Source organism: Hemitrygon akajei, chromosome 10 (assembly GCF_048418815.1).
Source record: "Hemitrygon akajei chromosome 10, sHemAka1.3, whole genome shotgun sequence".
NCBI lineage: Eukaryota > Metazoa > Chordata > Chondrichthyes > Myliobatiformes > Dasyatidae > Hemitrygon > Hemitrygon akajei.
In genome coordinates, this window is record NC_133133.1 from 124,080,823 (window position 1) to 124,105,641 (window position 24,819).

General features: G+C 41.9%; 1 protein-coding gene across 1 annotated transcript in view; it reads left to right on the top strand.

The window, feature by feature from the left end:
• Nucleotides 1-6,927: 6,927 nt before the first annotated feature.
• LOC140734642 (A disintegrin and metalloproteinase with thrombospondin motifs 20-like) overlaps nucleotides 6,928-24,819 on the top strand; it is a 536,409-nt gene continuing 518,517 nt past the window's right edge. Inside the window, exons 1-2 of the mRNA XM_073058884.1 lie at nucleotides 6,928-7,423; nucleotides 7,866-8,209. Coding sequence (XP_072914985.1) covers nucleotides 7,333-7,423; nucleotides 7,866-8,209 — 435 coding nt within the window. The 5' untranslated portion in view covers nucleotides 6,928-7,332. The remainder of the gene's footprint in view (nucleotides 7,424-7,865; nucleotides 8,210-24,819) is intronic.

Below are 24,819 nucleotides of genomic sequence, written 5' to 3' on the forward strand. Positions count from 1 at the left end.
TAGGTACCATTAACCCCCCTTAAACTCTGCCTCCTGAGGCTAAGTATAGTCACAATGTCATATTTAATTTTGCTGATGACACCACTGTTGTCACTCTGGTGACAAATCAGTATATAGGAGGGAGACTGAAAATCTGGCTGAGTGCTACCACAACAATGACCTTTCACTCAATGTCAGTAAGACCAAGGAGTTGATTATTGACCAGGAGGAGGAAAACAAAGTCTGTGAGCCAGCTGTTATTTGTTTTATTTGGGGGATAAAAGGTGGACAGGGTCAGCAACTTCAATTTCTTTGGTATTGTCATTTCAGAGGAGCTGTCTTGAAAATGTCATTACGAAGAAAGCTTGGCTGTACCTCGGAGGAAACGCACGCATTCCATGGTGACAATATACAGAAACTCCTTACAGAACAGTGCCAGAATTTAACTCTGAACTCTGGAAAGCACTGATCTTTAATAGCATTGGGCTAACTGTTATGCTACCGTAACACCCTGGGTGTCAATGCCTCTGAAGATCTATCCTGGGCCCAATACTTTGTTGAAAGAACGGCAGCAGCTATATTTCATTAGGAGTTTGCGGAGACTTGGTATGTCTCCAAACACTGATATATCATTGAGATCATTATAATTAGTTGCATCATCATCTGGTATGGAGGGACCACTGTACACGATGGGAAAAAGCTGCAGGAAGTTGTAAATCCAGCCATCTCCATCATGGCCGCTAGGACATATTCAAAATGCAATGCCTCAACAGGTGGCACCCATCATTAAGGACCCCAATTATCCAGGATGTGCCCTTTTCTAATTGTTACCATCAAGGAGGTGGTACAGGAGCCTGCTGGCACATAGTCAACAGTTGCTCTCCTTCCAGGGAAGGGAATGAGCTATGAACCTATGAACACTATAATACTTTTTTCCTCTTTTCTTCTACTACTTATTACATATATACTGTATAAACACTTACTGTAATTTATTGTTTTAGTATGATATATCGCAATGTACTGCTGCCACAAAATAACAAATTTCACAATATTTTACAATGGTATTAAACCTGATTCTGATTTCAGTAAGTAAAGATACTGTAGATAAATATAGTGCAAAAATAAATAGTGCAAATGACTGTCCGATATGAAGAATTTTATTCTGATTTAACCCTTGGTATTAATCTGTAATTCTATTCTGACTATGGGGAAGTGTTCATAGCACTGTGAATTTATTTAATCGTTCTTAACTTCTCCCTTCAGTTTCACTACTCATAGGAAATCTAACATCATCTTACACATCTTCCATGACATCTGGTGAACCAGCCTGCAGCAATGGCAACCATTCACCTTGTTTATGACTCCCCTTGTAAAAATAATACCCTATAAAACTGAAGGAATATAAACCACTGAAAGAAGAATTACATCCTTGTACTTAATTGCTGGTCTTACTGAGGGCATTATATGGTACAGCATAAATGAGAGGTAACCAAAAAAATTTAAATGTGAATAACTTTTAGGAAACAAAAATAAGAGTGCAAATTCTTTGAGAATTTATTGAGAACAATCCATTGTATGGACATGATCAGCAATAGTGAGGTATTTTTCATGGTTCATACACCATTTGGAAACCTGATGGAAGAAGGGAAGAAGCTGTTTCTAAAATTTTGAGTGTGGGTCTTCAGGGTCCTGGACCTCTTCTCTGATTGTATTAATGAAAAATGGGCCTATCCCAGATAGTTAGGGTCCTTAATGATGGATGCTACCTCCTTATATTGTAACTTACAGTATTTTTTGTGTCTTACCTTGCACTGCTGCTGCAAAATACAAACATTCTCAACGTTTGTCAGTTATAACAAACGTCATCCTGTTTCTGATCTTGCTGTAGTTTGTTTTCCTTAAGTAGGTACTTAAGTTCCTTAAATACTTCACTGACCTGCTTAGTCAAGACAATGGCTGTGCTGTGTGTGAGCGAAGTGAAATTACTTCCTTTGCCACTGCTGTCTACATCAAGTGCTCAAGTGATGATATTTGAATATCTAACCAAATCTGTACTTACTTGTCTCATTTGTGTTATTGTTTTCCACTTTGTCAACAGAAAAATGAATTGGATGCAGTCTACCACCGCTGCAGGACTTACATGTGCCCACCAAAAAGAGGCAGGCAGGGAAAAATCATTATGGACACTCGCCACCTTGCAAACTGCCTTTCCAAATACTCCCTTCTGGAAAGTGCTCTTGGTCTATTAAAACTAAAACTTCACACCACCTTCGAAGATTCTTCCTTGAGGCAGTTAATTTGATCAACCATTCTAGTTAGACTCCCCTACTGCCCTCTACCTAATACCCCAACATTGCATCGTAGACACTTTAAACCATTTTTATAATGCTGTTTGCATTGTAAATATATGTTGGTATTTATATATTTATGTATATTTTATTCCGTATCCATACTTTAAACACGAACATTGTTTTTATATCATTTGTTATACTTGATAATTGATGAACATTGTCTTCATTGCATATCACACCCTGACCAACACACCACAACAAATTACCAATGCACGTAAACATATATGGTGAATAATGTAGATACTAGAGTTGATCCTTGATCTGTATTAGTGAATGAAGGTCCTGTTCTTCACATTGGTGAATAAGATGCTGGTGTCCGTCCATCGGTCTTTAGTCCTGGCTGGTCTCATTTCTGAGTTTGATGATCTCAGTCATACTCAGGTGAATTACTATGAGCACACACCATTCCATTCACCTGAATAATTCATTTAGCCCATGCCAGAACTAGAAAACTCCTGATCCTAAGAAAAAACTATGCTCCTCAATCTCCCTTCTGCATTTGGGAGAAAAATAAGGTGCCTGGAAGTAGGTACAAGGGGGGGGGGGGAATGTCAGGGTTAAGTTTTTCTCACAGAGTGGTGAGTGTGTGGAATGTACTGCCAGCAGCAGTGGTACAGACGGATACAATAGGGTCTTTTAAGAGACTCATAAATAGGTACATGGAGCTTAGATCAATAGAGGACTATGTGGTAGGGTAATTCTAGGCAGTTTCTAGAGTAGGTTATGTGCTCGGTACAACATTGTGGGCTGAAGGGCCTGTAATGTTCTGTAGATTTCTATGGTTCTATGATTCTATGAAAATGAAGCCCCGCTCAGTAGCTGTCTGCAAAACCATATTATATAAAGCATATTGTATCTCAAACCTGCTCTGTCATTTAAGAATCAATGATCAAAGATCAAATTTATTTGCCCTGTACATTTACTTGTATTAAGGATTGCTGTGGTGTGTTGATCATGGTGCAGCATGCAACAAAAGTAATAATATTCAACAATTACAAAGAATACAGAATCATATGAAAATTAAATATATATATATATATGTATAAAAAACTAAGAAAGCTTGAGGTTCAAGGATGAATGTGAAATAAACTGGTATGATCATGACCTCAACTTTCACCAATCCATGGCTGTCTTTCACCCCTTACTTACCCAGAATCTGTCTGTCTTTGCCTTTAAAACTCTGATATTTACCCCATTTCTTTCCTGCTGATTTCGACATCAGTAAATTACTTTTGGCAGTCACTAGTTGGCAATTTGTTTGTAAGTAGTTGTCATCCTCGTGGATATAAAGATATATGCCTGGATTACCTAATCTACAGCTGACCAAGCTTCAAAGTTTTTGGATCCAAATTGGTGAACTCAAATACTAGATGTGCTTTGTGATCTTGGCCTCTGAATTCACTATTTATAGGGAGGTTTGAAGTTCAACAGATAGACAATGATGTTATTATTTTGCGGGATAACTTGTAAACTTGGATGCTGAATATCTGCACTCACTGTTAGTTGTTGGCATTTATATCTAATTCAATTCTGCAGACAGACTTTGTTGCTGCAATAAAACAAACTCTGCAAAAGTTGTGCTCTAGTCCAAACAGTTGATTGAATTCAGCTCATTTTATGAAGATAGAAAACCACGTTTCAGCACAGAGCATCATCAACTCTTTATCAACAAGTCTCTTGAAGTTTGATGAGGACTTGAGCCATGACACATCACATTAAATAATCCACACTGTCTGGTCATTTCAAGATTCTGAAGGGATATTCACTAAGAGAAAAAGTGATCAGAATTTAGCTACAACATTATGAAAAATTGAGAACTTGAAGTTAGAATGCATCTTTCACAACCTCGAGATAGTGCAGCTGTTTGAAGATAATGAGACCATTTTGTCTGTAGATCAAATTCTCTTTCAGATCACAATCCAGTAAAAACAGTGGATCATATATCATTGAACAAAGCAGCACAGGAACAGACCCTTCAGCCCATGATATCTGTTCCATGCTATTTAAGCTAGTGGCATCCAATTCAACTGATCCCTTCTGACTGCACATGGTCCATATGCTCCATATATTCACGTGTCTATCTGAGTGCTTCTTAAATGTTTCCATTGTATCTGCCTCCACGACCACTCCTGGTAGTGTATATCAGGCACCCACTACTCTGTGTAAAAAAAATCTTGCCCTGCATATCTCCTTTGAAGTTTACCCCCTCACCATAATTGCACACCCTCTAGTATTAGATATGCTGATCCTGGGGAAAAAAAGATCCAGACTGTCCATTCTATCTTGCATAATCTTATAAGTTTCTGTCAGATCTCCCCTCAGTCTCTGCTGCTCCAGAGAAAACAACCCAAGTTTGTCCAACCTTGCTTTATAGTGCATGCCATCAAATCCAGGCAGCAGCCTAGTAAAATTCTTCTGTACCCTCTCCAAAGCCTCCACATCCTTTGTGTAATAGGAAGACCAGAAGTGAATGTACTACACCAGATGTGACATAATCAGAGTCTTATGAAACAGCAAGCTAACTTCCTGACTCTTGAACTCAGTGCTACCACTAATAAAGGCACACATTCCCTAATACCTTCCTTACCACCCTATCAACCTTTGCAACTACTTTCATGGAGCTATGGACTTGGACTTGTACATTGACATTGTTAAGGGTCCTGCCATTAACTGTGCGTTTTTCCTCTATATTTGATCCCCCAAAGTGCAACACCTTGCACTTGGCTGGATAAATCGCTATCTGCTATTTCTCCCCCTATATCTGCTACTGATTTACAGCCTGCTGTACCCATTTGCAACCTCCTACACTATCCTTTCAATTAACTCCAAGAGTAGCTCTAAGTACACACAGAAAACAAAAATTCAGATAATAATCACAAACTTATACATTGCAGTCGCAATGTATAAGTTTATATGAACAACTCCATCCTCTAGAGCGCTTTCCTCTCCAGCCAGAAGTGGGGCTAGCTCAGCCGATTACTGAGGCACTTTCAATATGAATGTCAGTGCAGTCTCCAGCCATAAACCATGATAAGCCCTGAAAAGTGACAGGAAAGCCAAGCCTGCCTTCTCCACGTTCTCCAGTTCAACAGTCTGGATTCCAGCTTTCTCCCAGTCATACAAGTAATAGAAAAATACAGCACAGAAACAGGCCCTTCAGGCCATTTAGTCCACGGCAAACAATTTAAACTGCCAACTCCCATTAACCTGCACATGAGCTATAGTCCTTTATACCTGGCCATCCATGTACCTATCCAAACTTCTCCTAAGTGCTGAAATCGAGCTCGTATGCACCACATGAGCTGGCAGCTCATTACACACTATCACGATCCTTTGAATGAAGAAGTTTCCTCTTATGTTCCCCATTAAACTTTTCATTTTTCATCCTCAACCTATGACCTCTAGTTATAGTCCCACCCAACCACAGTGGAAAAGGCTGCTTGCATTTACCCTATGTATTGTCAAATCTTTTTACTTTGATGAAGGTAGACTGGAAGTAGAGAGAATGTTTCCTATAGTGGGGAGAGTCGAGGAGCAGAAAGTATGGCCTCAGAATAAAAGGATATCCCTTTACAACAGAAATGAGGATGAAATTCTTTAGTCAGAGGGCAGTAAATCTGTAGGATTCATTGCCACAGAGGGCTGATGAGTATATTGTGTATGTTGAAAGCAGAGCTTGATAGGTTTTTGATTAGTAGGGGTGTCAAAGGTTATGGGGTGAAGGAAGGAGGAATGGGGTTGAGAGGGATAATTAATAGCCATGATAGAATGGTGGAGCAGACTCGATGGGCCGAATAGCCTAATTCGGCGTCCATGTCTTATGGTCATTCCAACCATAAATGTTCCAATACAAGCGCATTAGATACGCTGGGTGTATCTAAATATAGTGAAACGATAGTAATGATGATTGGGACTTTGGATGAGGAAAATAACCCGCGACATTTTAGGATCTCGGGGTGTAATTAAAACTTCCCCATTCACCGGAATATTTCATAAAATCCATGCTTTTGAACGGCACGGCTTCCAATGTCATTACAGTTGGGGTGGGGACATTCAGTTTATGGTGAACTGGACTGCATGTTTCCTTCTGCAGAAGTCGCCGACCTGTGGACTTTGGGCAGCTGTTCCGAACCAATTGTCTGCTGTATTTTCTACTTTATTGCAAAGACCAGCTTCCCTGGATGTTCCGAAGCAGGCGCGATTCGAATGCACGGTTTTGAAACTTGCGACTGCCGGGGCCGTCGCCCAGCGAAGGGAAAGAGCCGCTAAGGGTCCCCGGAGAAAGGGTAACGGGATGATGCTCTGCCTTTGCCTCCGGAACACGGACAAACTCGCCTGGATGCAGTGACAAACTCACCAAGGGACATCGGGGAACTGAACTAAAAGTGATGACACTAAATCCAGTGTAAAGGGAGTTCGCATCCGTTCAGTGGCCGCGTAGCGATGCTTTGGGGGTGTTAAAGGGACTGTCGTTGCCGCGTCTCCCAGTGCAGAGCGGATCGGACCCCCTTGCAGCTCGAAAGGGGTTAAAGTACAGTTGGAAGCCAGAGCAGCGCCTGCCTCTCCCGACGGACAGACGGATTGGTTAGGTCGCGAGGCAAGAGGCGTGTTCCGGCTGTTTGATGTCGGATGGCCGAAAGGATCAATGGAGCGGAGCTCGCACCGTCCCCTGCCGGGTTTGTCTGCCGCCGCCGCCGCCTTCAGCCTGGGTTCGAATGACTGGGAATGGCGAGCGCCTGCCCCAGCCGGCACTTGGTGAGATGAGCTCAGGCGGCAATGGGCGCTCGGGGTATTTGTGCAGATTTTTCCCTGCCTCTGGATGTTACTGCACAGAGCATTTACGTAACCCGCAGCCTCTCCCCCCAACCTCTTCAGCTTCTCCCTGTGCTGCTGGCAAGCCTGAGCCGAGGGTGTTTTGTGTTATACCAGAGGAGCTGGTGACGATTTGAATGCCTGCTACGCCTAGGAGGGAAAAACTCGGCTGCTTCACTCAGGGGGAACCATGCACTCGGTGATCTGGGTGGAAGGGCTCCTGTGTCAACTGTTTGTATTTCTAACTTCATCTCGGGGATTGCGTTTACATCCAAAACAAGGTACAGTGCTGGCACGCTGAAACTTTGCGGGTGCAGATTATGCACATGTAGATGCCTGGAATAGATGTGAATTTGAGAGAGAGACGTCTCAGACGTCTACACACAATAACCTCTCTAATATATACTTCTATATACTGGAGACATTATTGTGTGTAGACGTCTGAGAAATAGGTTTATTCAGCTGGATACATCTATGCACTCCTTACTCATTTTTATTTAGAATTTTATATGTGCAAATGTAGTTTGCTTGTGTGTTCAGATGGTTTTCTATATGCGATATATGTATTATGTAGTAAATCATCTGTAGCTATTGAACTACAATACAACACAATATTGTTAAACTGTATTACTATGGAAGTGAACAGTTCTGACTTTGTATGACAGAAATAACCCGTGACATTGCGGGACTCGCAGGGTAACCAAACTTTCCTTATCACTGCAGAGAACTTCATAAAGCAGCTAAGATCTTATGAAATAGTCACGCCGACGCGGGTGAACGATTTCGGAGAGCTCTTTCCTCACGCCCTTCACTTCAGGAGGAAAAAACGGAGCTCTGGGCTGGAGCTGTGGACAACCCGGGCTCACTACCAGATCAGCGCATTCGGTCACCTCTACCACCTGAACCTCAGCGCTGACTCCGGCTTTATCGCACCAACCTTCCGAGTCAGTCACCTGGGCAGCGCCGAGCACGGGGAGACGCACTCGGACTTGAAGCACTGTTTCTACGCGGGGCACGTCAACTCTCAGACTGAGCACACTGCAGTCGTCAGCGTCTGCACTGGCCTTGTGAGTATATCCCCGGTTGGGGTCGGGGGGGAGAGCAGATCATCCATGACATCCTCAGGTTGAAGTGAGAATGAGAGTTGTGGAGAGAAGGAGCGAGGGGAAATGTCACCCCGGGGATTGCCGCTGAGGGAGTCTGTCACAAGGCAAGATGAGGTGTCGGTTGCTGGAATGGCTGTCTTTGACCCGTGCCCGCTGCCATTAAAACGAAGGGTTGCTGGGTTGGTCACGTAGACAGGAAACTTAGGTTGAAGAGAAGTTATCAGCTGAGGGGAGAGGGCCGGAACACTCGTCACTGCGGTCCAGGGAAGCAAAGTGAACGACTGAGGTAGAGTGTATAGGGACAATCTGACGCCACGATCCCCGCGAACTCTGTGGCAACGATAGTTGCAGGGAAACCGGTGGAGGGCGGGAATCGACTCGTACAGATGTCAACCTCCTGCAATTCGGAAAGAGGTCAGAGTCAACTAAAGCCAACGTCTGAAAACTATTGTCCCCCTCTTTCACAGCCCTGTTTCTCCTGATTATACGAGCCAAAAATTGAATTTTCACGGCAATTCACACAGTAATTATAGCAGTGATATTCTCAGCCTTCTCAGATGTCGCTTTGCCTGTTCTAAATTACACGTGTTACACGGTTTGAAACCCTACCGCTGCTCTGCTGCATCTCAGAACATGGGGCATGGAAGCGCTGGCAAAGGAGTTGAGCTGCATCTGTCAGTGCCCCTGACCCAGGAGACTTCTGTCTCGTGGCTTTGGCTAATTTAAAGAATCGGTCCAATGGTATTCTCTAAGTGAGGGTGGAATTTCTGATCACACTAATGGATTTTCATCTGAAAATTGTTTCTTAAGCAAACATTTGGTGAGTGGAAGGAGCTTTTCCACAAGTGTGGCTGTGCACAACGTGATCTTCTTTCAACTAGGCATATTTGGGACAGGACTGGCTTCCATTTTAGAGGAACATAACAAAGAGTGCCTATAAGCAGACCTTAATTACTTGACAGTGGATGTGCATCACAAAAGCAAGCATATTAGAGGGCAAAAGATTACAAACACATCAAAGAACATAGTTTATGCACCTCCAGGCCTTGACTTCCCTCGCAGCCCCCGGGCTCCCATTCCACCACCACTCACCAATCCCGGATCTCTCAGGCTCCACCGTCACTTCTTGGGTCCTCGGAGCTTCCATCTTCCTCCCACCCCACCTTCACTAAACACCCCAACCCTCTCCTCTCCTGTAGGAACAGCGTTCCTCTTCCTCCACCATCGATGTTGCCCCCGATTAACCGCGCTCACCCCACTTCCCACCGCCCGAACAGTCATAGAGTTCCTCTTGCCCTTATCTACCACCCCATGGGCCTCCGCATCCAACACATCATTCTCCACCATCTCTAAAGGAATCCAGCCACCAAACATATCTTTATCTCTACCTGCCCCCCACCCCTTTCCGCAGATACTGCTCCTTCCGTCAATACCTTAGCCATTTGTCTCTCCCTTTTAATCTCCCTCCCGGCACTTCTCCCTGTTAGTAGTCAAAGTGCCATACCTGCCCATTCACCTCCATTCTGGGCCACAAGCAGGCGAGGCAACACGTCCCTGTGAATCTACTGGGGTTGTCTGTTGTGTCCGGTGCTCCCGGTTCTGCCCCTTCTACATTGGTGAGACCCTTTGTAAATTATGGGACCGCTTCGTCCAGCATCTCGCTTCATCCGCCAAAAGTGGAAATCCAGATGGCCGAACATTTTAATTCCAATTCCCATTCCTGTTTTGTCATATCGGTTGATGGCCTCTTCTTGTGCCACCATGATGCGGCGCTCAGCGTGGAGTAGCCACACCTTATGTTCCATCTGGGTAGACTTCAACCTGATGGAATGAGTATAGATCTTTCCTTCAGGTAATTCTCCTCCTCCCTCTCTCCTTCTATTTTCCACTCTGGCCTCCTCCTTCTCACATGCCCATCACAGCTCCCTCTCTCTGTCCCCTCCTCCTTCCCTTTCTCCTATGGTACACTCTCCCCTCCAATCAGATTCCTTCAGCCAACATAAAAGCCAAAGAGAGGGCATATAATAGAGTGAAATTTAGTGGGAAGTAAGAGGATTGGGAAGATTTAAAAACAAACTGAAAGGAATTAAAAAGTCATTTAAAAAGTAAAGATGGAATACAAAGGGAAGCTGGCCAATAATATTAAAGAGGATACAAAAAGTGTCTTCCGATAGATAAAGTGTAAAAGAGAAGTGAGAGTGGATATCCGATTGCTGGAAGATGATGTTAGAGCAGTAGTAATGGGAGGCAACGATATAGCGAATGAATTGAATAAATATTTTGCATCAGTCTTTACAGTAGAAGACACTAGCAGTATGGTAGAAGTTCCATGTTTCACAGGAAATGAAGTGAGTGAAATTACCATACCTAGTGAGAAGGTTCCTGGGAAACTGAAAGGTCTAAAGGTAGATAAGTCACCTGGACCAGATGGTATCCATCACAGAGTTCTGAAAGAGATGGCTGAAGAGGTATTAGCAATGATCTTTCAAGAATCACTAGATTTTGGAATGGTACTGGAAGATGGGGAAATTGCAAATGTCACACCACTCATCAAGAAGAGAGAGAGGCAGAAGAGAAGAAACTATAGGCCAGTTAGTCTGACCTCAGTGGTTAGGAAGAAGTTGGAGTTGATTATTAAATATGGAGGCACATGATAAGATAGGCTGCCATCAGCATTGTTTCCTCAAGGTAAATTCTTGCCTGACAAATCTGTTGGAATTCTTTGAAGAGATAACAAGCAAAATAGACAGAGGAGAATCAGTTGATGTTGTGTACATGGATTTTTCAGAAGGCCTTTGACAATGTGCTTAACAAGCTATGAACCCATGGTATTACAGGGAAGATGCTAGCATGGATAAAGCAGAGGCTGATTGGCAGGAGGCAAAGAGTGGGAATAAATGGAGCCTTTTCTGGCTGTCTGCCAGTGACAAGTGGTGTTCCACAGGGGTCTGTGCTGCCATCGATTCTTTTTAAGTTTTATGTCAATGATTTGGATGATGAAATTGATGGCTTTGTTGCAAAGGTTGCAGACGATATGAAGGTAGATTGGGAGCAGGTAGATTTCAGGAAGCAGAGAGGCTACAGAAAGACTTACACAGATTAGGATAATGGGCAAATAAATGGCAGATGGAATACCGTCTTGGAAAGTGTATGGTCATGCTGTTTGGCAGAAGAAGTAAAAAGCTTGACCGTTTTCTAAATGGAGAGAAAATACAAAAAACTGAGGTGCAAAGTGGGTGGCAGTCCTTGTGCAGGATTCGCTAAAGGTAAATTTTCAGGTTTGGTCTTTGGTGAGGAAGGCAATTGCAATTTTAGTATTCATTTCAAGAGGACTAAAAATAAAAGCAAGGATGTAATGTCAAAACTTCATAAAGCACTTGTGAGGCCTCATTTGAGTATTGTGAGCATGTTTGAGCCCTTTATCTCAGAAAAAAATGTGCTAAAACTGGAGAGGATTCAAAGGGGGCTCATGCAAATTATTCCAATATTGAATGGCTTATCAAAAGAAGAGCATTTGATAGTTCTGGGCCTGTATTCACCAGAACTCAGAAGAATGAGGGGAGACCTCATTGAAACCTATGGAATGATGAAAAGCCTTGATAGGGTGAGTGTGGAGAGGATGTTTCCGATGGTGGGAGAGTCTAAGACCAGACAGCACAGCCTCAGAATAGAGGGGTGTCTGTTTAGAATGGAGATAAGGAGGCATTTCTTTAGCCAGGGAGTGGTGAATCTGGAATTCTTTGCTGCAGGCAGCTGTGGAGGCCATCTTTATGTGTATTTAAGGAAGAAGTTGATAGATTCTTGATTGGTCAGGTCATGAAGGGATAAGGGGAGAAGGCAGGAGATAAGGGCTGAGAGGATAATTGGATCAGCCATGATGAAATGGCAGAGCAGACTTAATGGGCCAAATGGCCTAATTCTGCTCCTATATCTTGTGGTTTAATGATCTTACCTCACACTCTCTATCTTTTCTACCCACCTAGCTTCACACATCCCCCACCTTTTTAATCTGGTGTCTTCCTCCTTCTTTTATGGTCCTGAAGAAAACTCCCGACTCAAGAAAACAATTGTTCATCAATTTCCATATACAGAGGCATGCAAACGTGTGGGCACCCCTGGTCAAAATTTCTGTTGCTGTGAATACTTGAGTGGAAGATGAACTGATCTGCAAAAGTCATAAAGTTAAAGATGAAACATTCTTTTCAACATTTTAAGCAAGATTATTAATTTCATTTTGTACAATTTTAGAGTGAAAAAAAAGGAAAGGAGCACCATGCAAATGTTTGGGCACCCCAAGAGATTTGAGCTCCCAGATAACTTTTACCAAGGTCTCAGACCTTAATTAGTGTGGGGTTGTTCACAGTCATCATTAGGAAAGGCCAGGTGATGCAAATTTCAAAGCTTTATAAATACCCTGACTCCTCAAACCTTGTCCCAACAATCAGCAGCCATGGGCTCCTTTAAGCAGCTGCCTAGCCCTCTGAAAATTAAAATAATTGATGCCCACAAAGCAGGAGACGGCTATAAGAAGATAGCAATGTGTTTTCAGGTAGCCGTTTCCTCAGTTCATAATGTAATTAAGAAATGGCAGTTGACAGGAATGGTGGAGGTCAAGTTGAGGTCTGGAAGACCAAGAAAACTTTCCGAGAGAACTGCTTGTAGGATTGCTGGAAAGGCAAATAAAAACCCCTGTTTGACTGCAAAAGACCTTCAGGTAGATTTGGCAAACTCTGGAGTGGTGGTGCACTGTTCTACTGTGCAGCAACACCTACACAAATATGACCTTCATGGAAAACCTTTCCTACATCCTCACCGTAAAATTCAGCGTCAGAAGATTGCAAAGGAACATCTGAACAAGCCTGATGCATTTTGGAAACAAGTCCCATTGACTGATGAACTTCAAATAGAACGTTTTGGCCGCAATGAGCAAAGGTATGTTTGAAGAAAAAAGGGTGCAGAATTTCATGAAAAGAACACCTCTCCAACTGTTACGCACTGGGTGGATCAATCATGCTTTGGGCTTGTGTTGCAGCCAGTGGCACAGGGAACATTTCACTGGTAGAGGGAAGAATGAATTCAATTAAATAGTAGCAATTTCTGGAAGCAAACATCACACCATCTGTAAAAAATGCTGAAGATGAAAAGAGGATGGCTTCTACAACAGGATAATGATCCTAAACACACCTCAAAATCCACAATGGACTACCTCGAGAGGCACAAGCTGAAGGTTTTGCCATGGCCCTCACAGTCCCCCAACCTAGACATCAATGAAAATCTGTGGATAGACCTCAAAATAGACAGCCCAAGAATCTCACAGAACTAGAAGCCTTTTGCAACGAAGAATGGGTGAAAATCCCCCAAACAAGAATTTAAAGACTCTTAGGTGGCTACAGAAATCATTTACAAGCTGTAATAATTGCCAAAGGGGGTGTTACTAAGTACTGACCATGCAGGGTGCCCAAACTTTTGCTTCAGGCCCTTTTTTTTTGTTATTTTGAAACTGTAAAAGATGGAAATAAAAAAGTAATCTTACTTAAAATATTAAAGAAATGTGTCATCTTTAACTTTATGCCTTTTGGAAATCAGGTCATCTTTTACTCGCTTAGCTCTTCACAGTAACAGAAATTTTGACCGGGGTGCCCAAACTTTTGCCTGCCTCTGTATGCTGCTTAACCTGCTGAGTGGCTCCAGCATTTTGTGCGTGCTGCTTTGGATTTCCAGCATCTGCAGAATTTCTTGTGTTTATAGCTTACACTTAACCTATCATGTACTGTATCAAGTTATGATAGACTGATAACTTGACATCAGTCCTGCTTCCTCCTTGGTGCAGGGACTGGGGGGAATTTTCTGCAGGAATAGATTCTTTAGTTACTTGTATGAGCCCTTTCTATCCTCTCCTTCCATGTGAGCTAACTTGTTGAACTCAAAGTGCTGTCCAAGTGCATTCATAAGAGTACATCATTCACTGTAAGCTTTGACACCCCTCCTAATCAAGAACATATCAACCTCCACTTTAAATATATCCAGTAACCTGGCTTCCCTAGCCATCTGTGACAATGAATTCCACAGTTTCACCACTCTTGGTATAAAGAAATTCCTTGTCATCTCTGCCCTAGTCACATCCTTTTATTCTGAAGATGTTAACACTCATCCTACACTCTCCCCCCATAGAAAACATCCTCTCCATGTCCACTCTTAATAGGCCTTTCAATATAGTATTCCATAGATTTCATTGAGATACCCCGCCCCCACAATTCTTCTAAGCATCACTGAGTATAGGCTCATGACCTATCAAATGCTTCTCATAAGACATTATCTCTAATCCAGAGAACATCCTGGTAAACCTCCTCTGCGCTATCTCTAATCATATAAAGTGATAGCCAGAACTGAGAACATATACAAGTATCTTCTAACAAGTGTTTTATAGAGCTGCAACATTACCTTGTGGCTCATGCTCAATCTCCCGATTAATGTGAGTCAACACACATATGCCTTCTTAATCACCCTATCTAATTGTGCAGCAACTTTGAGGGATCTAAGGACTTGGTCTACAAGATCCCTCTATTTCTCCACACTGTTGAGAATTACAGAGGCATAATCTTCTGCAGAATTAGCCTGTTCTGATACAGACAGAGAAAGTGAATTAGCTGAAATTGTTGAATTCAATATCGAGCCCTAAAGGTTGCAGTAAGTCCAGATGGAGGACAAAGAGCTGTACTTCAGTCTTATATTGGGGTCTCATTGAAACAATGCAAGAAGCTAAAGCTAGATAAGTTAGCATAGGAGTGGGACAATGAATTATAGTGACAGCTGCACCACACACATACAAAATGCTGGAAGAACTCAGCTTCTATAAAGAGAGATAAACAGTTGACATTTTGGGCGGAAACCCTTCATCAGGTTAATCCCAATGAAGGGTCTTTGCCAAAAATGTGGACTGTTTATTTCCCTCCATAGATGCTGCCTGACCTGCTGAGTTCCTCTAGCATTTTGTGTGTGTTGCTTAAGATTTCCGGCATCTACAGAATTTCTTGTGTCTCTGTATAGTGACAGGGAGCAGGTGTTCTGAGAGGTAAATGAACCCATGAACACTAGCTCATTATTTCCATTTGCACTTTTTATTTCATTAGTAACCTACAGTCATTTTTATGTTCTGCATTATACTGCTGCTGCAGAACATAAAATTTCATATCGTATGTCAGTGATAATAAAGTTGGCTCTGGTTCGGGTCACCCAAACTGTGTTCTGCTTTTTCTAGTGCAGAAATGATTCTTATCAACAGTGTCTGACCTGAAATATTCACTTTGTTGCTCTCTCCACCATGGCACCTGACCTGCTGAGTGTTTCAGTATTATACTTTTTATTTCAGAATGATAGCAGGAAAATTATGTTATTGTGGATATGTTTTGCATGCTCGGCCTGGGACTGACTATCTAACTCCCTGAGCCTCTACTTTTCTTTTAGAAAATGGGTTTATTGTAACTTAAACTTTATCGCTTCTGTTATTTTTAATCTAATAGAAACTCATCAATCTTGGTGCTGTAGATTTCTATCTACTTAATGCCATGAGTTTTGGTCAGATATTTCCAAGTATCTATGATCTCTTATGGGTAGAAGTACTCTTTAACTTTGCTGCCAAATAGTGTAACTGTAGTTGTAAGGTTACAACCCTTGTCTTGGAATTTCCTCATTAGAGGGAATCATTTGTTTCTGTGAATACCTTAGCAACATTTATCATTCTAAAAAGCTTGGACCTCATTTTTCTAACCTGAAACAAGGACAGCTTTAACCAAGCTGTTAAGATAGCTAATTCCTGTAAACCCTGATATAAATTTGAACTTTGCAGAAAAAGATAGAAGTATTTTATGTTTCTGACGGGGCAATAACTACAAAAGATTCTTGGAAGAAATCTATGTGCATCAATTATGTTATCATAGAAAAGTTTGATTCAACTGACTTCCATTTGAATTCAGCTTCTATTCCCATATATGTCAGTTGGTCCATGGTTTCCTCTACTGCTACAGTGAGTCCAAATTCAGGTAGGACGATCAGCACCTCATATTCCATCTAGGTGTACTCTAACCTTATGCCATGATCATCAATTTCTCTAGCTTCTGGTAGACACTTCTCCCTCCTCCTCCTCACTTTTTCCATTCCCCATTCTGGATCCCTTCTTCCTTTCTTCCACAATGCTCTATCCTCTTCTATAAGATTCCCTCTTATTCAATCATTACCTCTTCCACCTATCACTACCCAGTGTCTTATATCATTACCCCTCCCCCACACACTCAACTTCCCCCTCGCATGGTCTCACCTATCATCTGCCAGCTTGTACTTCTCCCTCAACTTCTTAGGCTGGCTTCTGCTCCCATCCTTTCCAGTCGCATTGAAGGGTAGAAGCTCAGAATATCGACTGAATCGACTGCCTGACCTGCTGACTTTCCCCAGCAATGTTTGTGTGTTGCTCAAGATTTCCAGCATTAGCAGAATTTCTTTTGTCTACAGAAGTTGGCTGTGTGTTTGATGGCACTGATCCGTTTTATGGGTAATAGGTTGAGATGTTTTGTGGACAGCTGGTGTTATAGGCTTCATCAGCCTGGCTGTGAACTGAAGTCCAGATAACTGAAGCATACACTTCAGTTTTACAATTATTTAAAAACATCCCTTTGAGATTACGAGATTGCTCCCTTCAGGCTTAATCCTCTTTAAAGGACCTAATTACATTATATATACGGGTTTCAGAAAAGTGATTTGAAATACAGTGACTGTTTCTATATGGCCAGATTGCTACTGGTTGAGGCAGATGCATCAACTGAGGGATATCCTTCCACTTTGTGAGGCATGACCATGGGTTCTCAAAAGTCTTACAAATCTATCAAGTGAACTCAAAGCAGGTTGGCTTCAACTCTCATCAATTTGAGATTAACTTGAGCCAGCTGTAATCTATTACCTCAGTACAAATTGTTGACCAAATTTTGATTTTCTGAATGTTCACAAGTTTATTCAATAATATAGCTATAACAGAACAGAGAAACCAGACCATGGTCTATACTTACTGAATCATATTCATGGATTATGATGTGTCCTAAAGTGTCTCTGACAGTCATCAAATACTTAACCATGCTCCCTTCCAAAAACTGTCTTCTGGAAAGTGCCATAGGGTTACTAAAACAAAAAATTCACACCATTTTGGAAGTTTCTTCCCCAAGGCAGTTAATCTGATTAACCATTCTTGTTAGCTGCACAACCCCTCTATCTATTATCCTCTGTCACTGCACTGTAAACACTTTAAACTAATTATTTCTGTTTTATGCATATTTTACTCTATATCCATACTTTATCTTATACAGATCTGTATTCTTTATAATTGTTGAAATTTGTTTTTTTTTGCATGTCATGCCCAAACACACCACAGCAAATGTGGAATACATGTAAATGCATATGGTGAATAAAGTTACCCTTGATCCTGATGTGAATCCAGTTTCCCAGTATTCAGCCCATTGCCTTTTATGTCTTGCTATTTCAAGTGGTCATGCAAGGACTAAAGGTCCCTCCTTGCACCATCACCTCAGGCAGTGCTTTCAGATTCCACCCACATTGTCAATGGAAACAGGTTTCCCCAAAACCCCTCTAAATCTCTTACACCAATATTAAACACATGCTTTCTAGTCAGAGACGCTTTTGCTAAGGGGAAACGTTCCACACCATTTATTTTATTAATGCCTCTAGACATTCTGTATACCTCAAAAGATAACTTGTGAGTACGCTGGTGAATCTGGCCAAGTGTAATTATATCGTTCCTCTAAAAGGGCAACCAGAATTGCCCACACTACTCTATTTGTGACCTAATTAACAACGTATAGTTGCACTGTCACTTCCCTGCTCAGATATTTTGTCCTTAGCCAATGAAGATAATAGATTTAGTAAACCTCAACCACCTTACCTACATGTATGGTTGCTTTCAGGATTGTTGGATGTGTTCACTGGAGTTTCATTGTTCCTCAGCTGGGTCTGATCACTAATGCTACACTTATTACACTGAACAACAAATTTTTTTGAAAGTGTTGCTTCCTCAGAATTATTTTTGTTTATGGCAGACCACTTGAAGCTGAACACAAATATAATTTCAGACTACTTGTGTTACATAGGAATTCGGAGAAACAAGAAATTAACTTTTATTGTATATAATGCATTTAATTGCATAAGAGTGCTGATGTTTTGCAATAATTCAACTAAGCTAAAGATGCTTTGTTAATGATTTTCATTTGTTCTCAATGTCTGAGACTTCTCGCTTAAGTGTCCAACAATAATCAGCCAGCAGTGATGGAATCCAATGCTGGACAGTGCTGTGATTTGCAGGGAAGAAGTCTAAATGGGAATGCAGATAATGAATCTTTAGTGACACGTTGCACTTCATGGTGTTGTATGCTTTAAGCATGTTGTCAATCAGCTGCATGTAGTTTGGTACTCTGTAGTTACCAAGAAAATTTCCAACAGTATCTGTGAATGCCTTCCATGTGATTTTCTCCAGTCCTATTAGAAGTTCTTTGAATTGCCTGTCATTGATGACCTGATTGATTTGTGGACCAACAAAATGCCTTCCTTAATCTTGGCATCAGTTATTCCGGGAAACATCTGTCTCAAATATCAAAATCCTTCACGGAAATTTTTGTGCCTGATGCAGCAGATTCCATCCTTGCAGTCTTGAACCCAGTAATTCTGCTTTCGCCTTTGACAAAGCCAAGTCTTTGACCAGGTCATTTAACTCAGATTGAGTTAGAGACATGGCTCACTTGAAATAAAGGATTCAAAATCTGTATCAGCATCAGTGTTGTTTTCCATTCCTGACTCGGGCATCATGGCATCTTCATCTGCCTCTTCTAGACTCTGTGTCTCTGATGGCTTCAGTACTAAAAGACTATCATCATGTGTCAGAGGTCTCATGGCTGAAGAGAGATTGGAGTATTCATTTGGCCCATGGAGTCTGCTCTGTCATTCAATCATGGGCTGATCCAATTCTTCTAGTCATCGTGGCTCTCCTGCCTTCTCCCCAAATCCTTTGATGCCCTGGCTAATCAAGAACCTATCTATCTTTACCTTAAATATAACTAATGACTTGACCTCCACAGCCACTAGTGGCAACAAATTCCACAGATTTACCACCCTCTGACTAAAGTAATTTCTCTGCATCTCCGTTCTAAATGGACTTCCTTCAATCCTAAAGTTGTATCCTCTTGTCCTAGACTCCCCTAGCATGGGAAATAACTTTTCCATATCTCATCTATTCAGGCCTTTTAACATTTAAAATGTTTCTATGAGATCCCCCCTCATACTCCTGATCTCCAGGGAATACAGCCCAAGAGCTGCCAGATGTTCCTCGTATGGTAACTCTTTCTTTCCTGGAATCATTCTCGAGAATTTTCTCTGAACCCTCTCCAATGTCAGTATATCCTTTCTTAAATAACAAGCCCAAAACTGCACACGATACTCCGTGTGGTCTCACAAGTGCCTTAGAGCCTCAGCATCACATCCTTGCTCTTACATTCTATACCTCCAGAAATAAATGCCAAAATTGCATTCACCTTCTTTACCACTGACTCAACCTGGAGGTTAACCTTTAGGGTATTCTGCGCAAGGACTCCCAAGTCCCTTTGCATCTCTGCATTTTGAATTCTCTCCCCATCTAAATAATAGTCTGCCCATTTATTTCTTCCACCAAAGTGCATGACCATACACTTTCCAACTCTGTATTTCATTTTCCACTTCTTTGCCCATTCCTCTAAACTAAGTCTCTCTGCAGGCACTCTGTTTCCTCAACACTACCTGCTCCTCCACCTATCTTTGTATCATCGGCAAATTTAGCCACAAATACATTAATCCCATAGTCCAAATCATTGACATACATCGTAAAAAGCAGCGGTCCCAACACCAACCCCTGTGGAACTCCACTGGTAACTGGCAGCCAGCCAGACTGGGATCCCTTTATTCCCGCTCTCTATTTTCTGCCAATCAGCCAATGCTCCACTCATGCTAGCAACTCCCCTGTAATTCCATGGGCTCTTATCTTGCTAAGCAGCTTCATGTGCGGCACCTTCCATGCGGCCAAATCCATGTACACCACATCTACTGCATCTCCTTTGTCTCCCCCTGCTTGTAATTTCTTCAAAATTTGCAGTAAGTTAATCAGGCAGGATTTTCCTTTCAGGAAACCATGCTGGCTTTGGCCTATTTTGTCATGTGCCTCCAGGTACTCTGTAATCTCATCCCTAATAATCAATTCCAACAACTTCCCAGCCACTGATGTCAGGCTAGCATCCTACGTTTCCTTTTTACTGCCTCCCACCCTTCTTAAATAGTGGAGTAACATTTGCTATTTTCCAGTCATCCCGTACAATGCCAAAATCTATCGATTCTTGAAAGATCATTGTTAATGCCTCCTCAATCTCTCCAGCTACCTCCTTCAGAACCTAAGGGTGCATTCCATCAAATCCAGGAGATTTATCCACCCTCAGACCATTAAGCTTCCTGAGCACCTTCATAGTCCTAATTTTCACTGCACATACTTCACTTCCCTGACACTCTTGAATATCCGGTATTCTGCAGATGTCTTCCACTGTGAAGACTGATGCAAAATACGCAACCAGTTCCTCTGTGTCTCTCATCTCCAGCGTCATTTTCTATTGGTCCTATATCTACCCTCGACTCTCTTTTACCCTTTATATACTTAAAAAAGCTTTTAGTATCTTCTTTGATATTAGTTGCCAGCTTCCTTTCATAATTCATCTTTTCTTTCCTAATAACCTTAGTTTCCTTCTGCAAGTTTTTAAAATCTTCCCAATCTTTCCACTAGTTTTGGCTTCCTTGTATGCCCTCTCTTTTGCTTTTACTTTGGCTCTGACTTCACTTGTGAGCCAAGGTATTGTCCTTCTTCCATTTGAAAATTTCTTCTTATTTGGAATATGTCTGTCTGCACCTCCCTCATTTTTCACAGAAATTCCAGCCATTGTTGCTCTGCTGTCCTTCCTGCTAGTATCCCTTTCCAGTCAACTTTGGCCAGTTCCCCTCTCATGCCATTGTAATTTCTTTTATTCCACTGAAACACTGACACATTGGATTTTAGTTTCTCCTTCTCAAATTTCAAAGTGAACTCAATCATATTGTTATCTAGGTAAATGAAAGGGACCAGGAGTTCCCCAATGGTGTGACATGAGTATCCTGCTTGGCCAAGCTATCAGTAAGGTTACACCTTGTAGCTTATAAAATTGACAGTGGTAAATACAACAATCAGTTACCTTTCAAAATTGTTTCTGAAACCTGGCATTGTTCCACAGATGAAAGGAGATGGCAAAACCACTCTCCAAGTCTTGCAATCTGGCCTGGAAAAGACTTGCAGGAAAGGATCCAAAAATAATTAAGATTTTGCTTAGTTTTTGAATATTAAAATTCATTTTCCTCTCTTTAACTTAATAGTAAATGATAAATAACATTTTTAAAGTATTCTGGACGCTAAAGCAAGCTAATTTAAAGGAAAGCTGCTTCTGCTTGTCCTTTTCTGTGCTCTCGGGCTGATTGCTCATTGGATGAGAATTGGTTCTTGTTATTCCAGCATCATCAGTAATCAGATCCCTGTGCAGATCTGCACCCCCCCCCCCCACTCAACCACCAGCAACCAAATGAGCAATCAATAACTGCCACAAATTCAAGGTCGATTGTCCATGGCTGAAGGCATGCAGAAACCGTTGGCTCAGCATCTCAAGCTTATTGACATTTTAAGAGGACAGGTGTGGGAGAGTGAGGTGGGAGGGCACACGTTCAGTAAAAGCTGACAGCTTGATGCAGAGCAGTTCATATTTTCCAACAAGTATAACCCACCAATATGTTGTCTTGTGGTAGTTTATTTCTTCAGTTTATTTGTGTTCAACAGACATGGCCTAATCTTTACCTGTCTTTGGTTCTCTCTGAACCCATTTTACACCGCTTGTCTGTGATAATACATTCCAATAATAGTATGTCTGTAAGCTGGATGGGCATCTTAGTGAATCTGGACTGATTGGGTCAAATGGCCTTCTTCTATGCTGTAGGACTATGACACGATGACTCTAATAAATGATAAATATTTCCTTTGTTTTCAGAATCAGAATAAGGTTTATTGTCACACGAGTTGTGAAATTTGTTGTTTTGTGGTAGCAGTACAATGCAGGCAAATCAATTTATAACAATAAATAAATAGTCCAAAAGAAAAATAGTGAGGTAGTCTTTTTAAAGAGCAAACACGAGGAAATCTGCAGATGCTGGAAATTCAAACAACACACACAAAATGCTGGTGGAACACAGCAGGCCAGGCAGCATCTATAAGGAGAAGCACTGTCAACGTTTCTGGCCGAGACCCTTCATCAGGACGGTAGTAATGAGAATGGTAGTAATGAGACGAGGTAATGTTATGCATGGTGAGGGTCCTTAATGATGGACATCACCTTGAAACACTGACTTTTGATGATGTCCTCAGTGGTACGGAGGCTTGTGCCCATAATGGAGCTGGCCTTCTGATCCTGTGCATTGGTGCCTCCATACACGACAGCAATACATCTGGCCAGAATGCTCACTACAGTATCTCAGTAGAAATTTGCTAGTCTTTGGTGACGTACAAATCACCTCAAACTCCTAATGAAGTATTGCTGCTGGTGTGTCTTCATTATGATTGTATCAACTGCTGGGCTCAGGAGAGAACCTCCGTGATGTTGACACCTAGAACATGTTGTCCCCCCCCCCCCCCTTCCTAAAGTTCAAAATCAGTCTGGGTTTTGGGTATTTGATCCTCCACAATATTCCATGTGGGAATTTAAACTAGAGGTTGCACTGTTTTTTTTTACAAGGTCGAGTTGCGAGCTCAGCTTCAACCCGGCAGGGATGGAGAGCGCACTCAGGAACGGTCTGTCACTAGTTCGAACTCGGGAACCTCCGTTCTTGAGCCCGGCGCTGATCTCACTGTGACACCAGCTGACCAGTTCTTTGGTCTTTCTAACTTTGAGTGTAAGATTGTTGTTGTGACATGTGTTGACCAGCCTAACTATTTTGCTCCCGTACACTTCTTCATCACCATCTGAGACTCTGCCAATGTCATCGGCAAATTTATAGGTGACGTTTGATCTGTGCTTAATCACACAGCTATGGGTGGAGAGAGTAGAGCAGCAGGTTAAGCATGCATCCTTGAGGTGCGCCTGTGTTGATTTTTAGCGAGGAGGAGATTTTAGTACTGATCCACAATGATTGTAGTCTCCTGAAGAAGAAGTCAAGGATCCAGTTGCAGTGGTCAAGTGGAATAAAGGCCCAGATTGAAGCTTGAGGCTTGTTGATTATTACAAAGGGGACCATGGTGTTCAATGCGGCACTGTAATCAATAACCAGCAACGTAACATAGGCATTGCTGTTGTCCAGGTGGGGTCCAAGGTTGTGTGGAGTATAGAAGAGATTACATCCACTGTAGAATAATTGTGATGGTAGGTGAATTGCAGTGGATCCAGGTCCTTGATCAGGAATTGAGTTCTAATTATGACTAACTTCTTAAAGTGCTTCATCAAAGTAGTTTTGTGGGCTAACGGGCGATAGTCATTGAGGAAGTTCACCCTGCTCTTCTTTGGCACTGGTATGATTGATGCCTTTCAAAGTGGCTGAGAACCTCTGACTACAGGAGTGACAGGTTGAAGATGACCCTGAACACTTCAGCCAGTTGGTTGGCACAGATTTTCAGTGCACTGACAGGACCTGATGCCTTGCGAGGGTTTACCCTCTTGAAGGATGTTATGATGGCAGCTTCTGAGACAGAGATCACAGGGTAACCAGATGCTGTGGAGATTTGTACATGTGTCATTTTATTCTCCCTTTCAAAATGGGCATAAAAGTCATTGTGATTATTGTGACTAAAGTATTACTGCCAATAATGCTTTTAGATTTTGCCTTAGGAAGTAATCCCCACTTAAGTTACAGAGAGATAATCAAAATTACAAAATTAAGAGTGGTATAGATAGGGTAAATGCAAGCAGATTTTTTCAACTGAGTTGGGTGAGTAAAACTAGAGATCATACTTTAAGGGTGAGAAGTGTTTCAGGGGAACATGAGGGTGAATTTCTTCAGTCAGGGGACGGTACAAGTGCCAAATAAGCTGCCAGCAGAAGTGGTGAATACGGTTTGGATTGTAACACTTAAGAAAATTTTGGATAGGTACATGGATGGGAAGAGTTTGAAAGGATATGGCCAGGGTGCAGGTTGAAGGAACTAAGCAAACCAACAATTCAGCACGGACTAGATGGGCCAATAAATCTGTTTCTGTATCGTAGTGTTCTATGACTCCATGAATCTATAAGTGATCATTTTTAGCTAGTGATTTTTGATGAATGCTAGTGAGCTGCTAACCACATCTGATCCCTTGGTTAGAAGGCATGTTTATGCAGAAACCCATCTTGAGCATACTTTAAGACAAGGTCTGTTGTGGTTCTTCTGGTCAATATAAAACTTCAAAAGTCTGAAAATAAACTCCCCTCCTTTGTTCCTTACTATAAAATCAAGAGAACCAT